This window comes from Raphanus sativus, chromosome 7, assembly GCF_000801105.2.
Source record: "Raphanus sativus cultivar WK10039 chromosome 7, ASM80110v3, whole genome shotgun sequence".
Classification (NCBI taxonomy): domain Eukaryota; kingdom Viridiplantae; phylum Streptophyta; class Magnoliopsida; order Brassicales; family Brassicaceae; genus Raphanus; species Raphanus sativus.
The window spans coordinates 17,414,723-17,420,780 of NC_079517.1; the positions used below are offsets into that span (position 1 = coordinate 17,414,723).

Sequence of the window (6,058 nt, forward strand, 5' to 3'; positions counted from 1 at the left end):
CTATAAATATCTCCACTAGGACTTTGTACGTGCCAATCCCATCCATGTATCCACTTTTGAACTCACCTTCATACGTTGGACCAGAAGGCCAACCAAAACTTCCCTTTCCCCATAGTCTTCCCGTTGTACCACCACCAATGTACATGCAACCATCTGTCCATATATACTTATAACCTTGCCCATGGGGAAAACTATCATACCATGGACCTGTGTAGTAGTCTCCATTAGGAAGTACTCTTTCTGCATGGTAGAGTTCTTCTATGCTGCTTGTGTTGGTGCTGGTCTCATCATCATTCTCCTCGGTCATGGTAGCTTCATCATCTGTTTGTGGAGCTACCGACACTGTTCCAAAAATGCTGTTTGCACGTTTCTTGGCCTTTTGGGTCTTTCTCGCTGTTACCTCCCAAGCTTTTATTACACAGTTGTTCCTTGCTCATTTTGTTTTTCTTCATAGAAAAAACCCTAAAGAACCCTAATTGAACATATTTTTTTCCTTGTACAACAAATCCTATAGATGTACACATACACATGAAACCCTAATTAAGAAAACATATTTTAACTCTTTCGACTTTCTATCTCCATTGTCATTGAATCATATGAAAATAGTGAATGCTTCTCTGAACGATCATCGAGATTCAGAGACCTAACAAACCAGAGAGACAGAGATAAAACTAATTAATGGCCAAAAAAAGTTAAAGGGAACAAAACAAAAACATCTCTCTGATATTGCATCTTCTCTTTTTAACTTATTATGTCATTCAAAGAAGAAATCTTTAGATATTGATTCTTTTCTTTCTATTCTTAGCATTATCCGAGTTTTCCTCTCAGAAACAAACTACATTTTCTTAAAATTTTGATTGAAAATTAAAGTAAAGTACTAGCAAGTGATTAATTTAGCTAACACCACCAAGAAAATAATTGCACTAAAAAATTATCCAATCTCTAACTGAATTGAATGACACAAAAACCCGAATGCGTCATTATTTAAAAAAAAATTGATGCCAAAATATGATACATATATCGTTATATTTAGATTTAAAATAACTAAATACTATAATTAATTAATAAATTCGAAAATTTTAATTATGATTAAGCCAAATATCCACAAAATTTGAATTAAATGTATCTCATTAGTTGTATTTTTAAATTTAAACAACATTTTCTAAGTTTTTCAAAAAGATGAACAGTACTTCGGATATTTTTTTTAGCACGTCTAAGTTTTCCGGATAATTTGGATACAAAATTAACCAATATCCAACCAGACCGATACATTTTAGGCATTTGCCTCATGATATAAACACTCATATCGATTCAATCAAGAGAAATTGGGCCTAATAACCTTTAAAAAAACCATAATTCACTATCTAACTAAAATCTTATCCTCTCTCCTCTCTCTCTTCTATCTCTCTAAAAATATAATTTCTATTTATTTTTTGGTTATTCCCTAAATAAACCCTTCAATCAAAGATTAACTGAACTAATCCAAACCGATTTTCCTCATTTTCTATATATGGTTACTAGAGAGTAATAACCGAATAGTACCCAAAAAAACTGAACTAAACCAATAACCGAATGAGTTGTTTAGTTTACCGTAGGAAGCGTGAGCTTAGAAATGGACAGATGAGTTGGAGTTATTAGGTTAGGTGAAGAAGTCGCAAAGAAGAAGGAATAGTTGTAATTTCACATGATTATGATCAAAGGCTGTCCTGTCATCTTTGCCTCTCATGCTTTGATTAGCCTCGGTTTTTAGCGTCTTGAATCATTCCAATTGTTTTAAGTCCATGGGCTAAAATAAAGTTTTGGGCTATGATAAAGTCCATTGGCCCAATTTTGATTAGAAATTTCAAAAAAGATAGCCAACGCTGTATCCACCGGTTTACCAAGTGTCCGAACCGTATCCATTTAGGGCCTGACTGGTGTAACCGCAGCGGTTGCGGTTGCGGGAGTTTGCGGGTTCGGGTGGTTGCGGTTTTAAGCATTTTTTAGAGATTTGTACGACTGGTATAGCTGTTAGAAATTGTTGCGTTTGCGGGACTCTTATGACTGGTAAACTACAAAACGCAACATCTGTTAAATAATAATTTAACAATATTTACATTTTATGTAATTATAAAAATATTAAAAATCATAATAATATGATAAATATAAAATTTATATTTATAAAATCATATTATTCAATTTTAAAAATTTATAGAAAATATTTTAGTTTTGAATTTTTATAATATAAATTGAAATATAATATGAATACATTTTACAATTTCAATTATTTCAATTGAAAATTTTTATTGGATATTTTTAGTATTATTTTTATTTATTCTGTTTTTAAAGAAAAAAATTTACCCTCCCGCAACCGCCCGCAACCGCAAACGCTAGCTGGAATCAGCTTTTGATTTTAAGAGGTTCGGAGCGGTTTGAAGCGATTTGTAGCGTTTTCTGTGATTGTTTCGAAACGCCAACAACCGCTATAAACCGCAAAAGCTGCGTTTGCGGGTGGTAGCGGGAAAACCAGTCGGCACCTAGTCTCTGTACTCTTCTCTACGTCATGTCTATTGGTCATTAGCCAAGCTTCGTCATCGTCTTTCCAAGACCAAGAATCTTTTTATAGACAAAAATACAACCTTTTTATTGTCGGAATCTGACTCTATCACATCAACCCGATAACACAAAATGCCTCTAGCGTCAATTCTATGCTAGATTCACAATAGCCTATCACAATAAAAAAAAAAAGCTTACTTTCCTGAGAAACAGAGTTCCATCGAAAATGGGTCGAATAAGTTTAGTGGTTTGTGATCTGGTTCTGTCGTTCATGTGGATATGGGCAGGAGTTCTGGTCAACATCTTAGTCCACGGAGTACTCGGGTTTAGTCGGAAAGATACGACCGGCGATATCGTCCGTTATCTATTCTCCGTCATCTCCATGTTCCTCTTCGCTTTCCTTCAGAAACTCACCAAAGGTGGACTCTACAACCCTTTGACCGCTTTGGCTTCTGGTGTCTCCGGTGGCTTCCGCGGTTTCATCTTCTCCGTCCTGGTTCGCATCCCCGTCGAGGTTTGCTTCGTTGACTTTTTTTTTCTAGAAAGTATCTTGTTTTTAACTGGGGATTGTGTGCTGATCTCTGTCCTAATGTTTCATAAAGACTTCAACTTGGAGATCTTTTGCTACATGTTTTGCACATTGTGTTGTGTAGTAAACTTGATAGCTACAGAGAGCTTCTGTGTTGCTGTAAGAATGTCAAAGTAGCTACTAGGTTCTTCTTAGAAAGTTAGATCCTTTTTAGTCTAATGTTTCATAAAGACTTGATCTTGGAGATCTTTTGCTGCATGTTTTCACACTCTGTTGTGTAATAAAGTTGACAACTTTGTTGTTATTGGGGCTCCTTTTTTTTTGTTGCTATAAGAGTGTTACCTGTTGGGTTCTTCTAAGAAAGTCAGATTATTTGTGCTCTAGTGTTTCATAAAGTAGCTGCTGGGTTCTTCTCAGAACTTCAGATCATATTTGTTCTGTAATGTTTCATAAAGACTTCATCTTGGAGATCTTGTTTTGCTGCATTTTTTAACATTGTGTGATAAAGTTGAAAACTTTTTATTTTTGTGATTTTGTTCTGTTTTTTCTTCAGGTGATGGGATCAGTCCTTGCGGTTAAACATATCATTCACGTTTTCCCTGAGATTGGAAAAGGACCAAAACTGAACGTAGCAATCCATCACGGCGCTTTAACCGAAGGGATACTAACCTTTTTCATAGTAATGCTCTCATTAGGACTTACAAGGAAGATCCCTGGAAGTTTCTTCATGAAGACTTGGATTGCTAGTATTGCTAAGTTGACTCTTCATGTTCTTGGATCTGATTTAACCGGTGGATGCATGAACCCAGCTGCTGTATGTACACCTCCCACTAAAAGAATATTATTTGGGTGATTCTGATTTGAACCCATCTTTTTAAAGTGTTTTGTTTGTTGAAACCTTTGCAGGTGATGGGATGGGCTTATGCTCGAGGTGAACACATAACAAAGGAGCATTTACTTGTGTATTGGCTTGGACCTGTCAAGGCTACTTTGCTCGCTGTTTGGTTCTTCAATGTTGTGTTTAAGCCTCTCACTGAAGAACAACAAGAGAAACCTAAGGCCAAATCTGAGTGAGTAATGAGGTCACACCTCTAACAACACACACGAAGGGTGATATTGTTGTATCCAGGGATGATTTCGTTGTAGCAAACTCAGTTGTATCAATCAGTTCAATAAAAATGTGAATTCTGGCTTTATACAATGTGCAATGCAATTGATAACAGTATTTGGTTTATTGCAAAAGAGAAAAAAAGAGGTCTCAGTTTCAATCATTCAGATACAAGAAACCAAGAACTTGACAATGGCAGCTACTAATAGACAAGATTAGGCTCAAACTCAGCAAAATCAACAGAGCCAGACTCAACAGGAGGCATGAGATAAGCAGCCAAGATCTCTGAGACTAAACCAGCAATGAGAGGAATCCTCTTGAGGTTCTTGACGAAGGAAGGATCATCGGTTTGTCCTACAGCCATCAGCTTCTCATTGATCACAACCATTCTATCCAGTTTCCTCTTGAACTCAGGGTTCTCAACATCCAGCACAGCCGGGAATATTCTTGCCGTGGTTCGGTTTGTCTGAACCAAAAGTTCCCACATTTTCACACACACACACACAGCTTACTTTTAACTATTAATCTTGTGGTTTCAAGTTACTTTACCTCGATGATGACGTGCATATCAAACTCCTTTGTGTTTAACCCAATACCCTCGTAGAAATCAGTTCTTTGACAATCGTTAAGGTACATTGTCACATAAACCTGCCAAAACCAATCCTCTTATTAGTTAGAACAATGTCTTAAACACACATTTGTAACTAGAGAATAAGAGAGTTGAAGTTTACTAACCGAGAGGCAGAAGAAACGAGACCAGAGTTTGGCTTGCCAGTCATTAAGGAACTGAGGCTGAGCTTTCATCAAAGCAGAGAAGAAATCTCCGTGACGGTTCTCGTCTTGGCACCAGTTCTCAAAGTACTTGAAGATAGGGTAACACTGGAACTCAGGGTTCTGCTTGAGGTGTCTGTAGATTGTGATGTACCTCCAGTAACCGATTTTCTCGGATAAGTAAGTGGCGTAGAAGATGAACTTGGGTTTGAAGAAAGTGTACTTCCTTGCCTTTGTCAGGAAACCCAAGTCAAGAGCCAAGTTGAAATCAGACAAACCCTTGTTCAAGAACCTGCAAGAAAATTTTCTCATAAAAATACATAAATTCAAGAACAAACAGTCAGACTCAAGAAGAGAGGTTCCTTTTTGGGAGATGTTACCCGGCATGTCTTGCTTCATCTCTGGACATAAGAGAGAAGATCTCAGCCACTACAGGGTTTGTTTTCTGCATTGCCATTAGTCAAAAGATTAAGATCAGACCAATCATATGAACCGTGAAACAAACATTATTCAAGTCATATGTTCTTAACTTCTACCTAAAGTGTATAGGTTCAAAGCACAATGTAGACAAGAAACTTACCTTGAGTCTTCTGCCAAGCTCCTTGTAGAGAAGGAAACCAGAGAACTCTGCAGTACAAGACCGCTCAAGAAACTCGACAAAGATCTGTCTGAGAGGTCCCTGCAACTTGTCAGCAGCTTCTTTAAACTCCTTGTTCCTCACGAAATGTGTCTGGTTGTAATCAGTCTTAAACTCCTGAAGCAGAGCAATGAACTCCTCCTCGTTAAGGTTCTTGTTAATCTCCGTGTTGAAAAGCTGCTCCATCTCCTCGAAATCCGTCGTGTAGAACCTCGGAGTCAGGAGAGACTCTTGAATCTCTTTCTTCGTCCCCTTCTTGGACTTCGCGGTTGCCGTTGCAGGAGGAGGCGGCGAGGAGGTCGCTGACATTCTGATCACGGTGGAGAAACGTTGGCCTGAGAAGCATTTGCTCGGGTTGGTGAGTCTTGGGGATGCAAACTTGGAGATGGGCTTCACTAACGCCATTTCAGCGGCCATAGATAGAGTTGCAGAAGCTTTAGAGATAGAGACAGAGAGAGAGAGCAAGGAGCTAGAGGAT

The 6,058-nt window shown here is 37.8% G+C and overlaps 2 protein-coding genes across 2 annotated transcripts; one reads left to right on the plus strand and one right to left on the minus strand.

Moving 5' to 3' along the window:
* The first annotated feature begins 2,585 nt into the window (after nt 1-2,585).
* LOC108817889 (probable aquaporin SIP2-1) lies at nt 2,586-4,335 on the plus strand. The gene is made up of 3 exons (XM_018590719.2): nt 2,586-3,049; nt 3,618-3,878; nt 3,971-4,335. Exons 1-3 carry the CDS (start codon nt 2,762-2,764, stop codon nt 4,136-4,138), a joined length of 717 nt encoding a protein of 238 aa, XP_018446221.1. The 5' UTR covers nt 2,586-2,761; the 3' UTR covers nt 4,139-4,335.
* Nucleotides 4,278-6,058, minus strand: LOC108817888 (magnesium-protoporphyrin IX monomethyl ester [oxidative] cyclase, chloroplastic). The gene is made up of 5 exons (XM_018590718.2): nt 5,524-6,058; nt 5,324-5,388; nt 4,908-5,235; nt 4,722-4,820; nt 4,278-4,638 (listed from the first exon to the last, which is right to left on the minus strand). Exons 1-5 carry the CDS (start codon nt 5,995-5,997, stop codon nt 4,375-4,377), a joined length of 1,230 nt encoding a protein of 409 aa, XP_018446220.1. The 5' UTR covers nt 5,998-6,058; the 3' UTR covers nt 4,278-4,374.

Coding starts and splice junctions, on each gene's coding strand:
- LOC108817889 (XM_018590719.2), top strand. CDS start 2,762: ATGGGTCGAATAAGTTTAGTGGTTTGTGATCTGGTTCTGTCGTTCATG. Junction 3,050..3,617: donor TGGTTCGCATCCCCGTCGAG/GTTTGCTTCGTT, acceptor TTTTTTCTTCAG/GTGATGGGATCAGTCCTTGC. Junction 3,879..3,970: donor GATGCATGAACCCAGCTGCT/GTATGTACACCT, acceptor AAACCTTTGCAG/GTGATGGGATGGGCTTATGC.
- LOC108817888 (XM_018590718.2), bottom strand. CDS start 5,997: ATGGCCGCTGAAATGGCGTTAGTGAAGCCCATCTCCAAGTTTGCATCC. Junction 4,821..4,907: donor CTCGTTTCTTCTGCCTCTCG/GTTAGTAAACTT, acceptor TGGTTTTGGCAG/GTTTATGTGACAATGTACCT. Junction 4,639..4,721: donor ATATGCACGTCATCATCGAG/GTAAAGTAACTT, acceptor CTTTTGGTTCAG/ACAAACCGAACCACGGCAAG.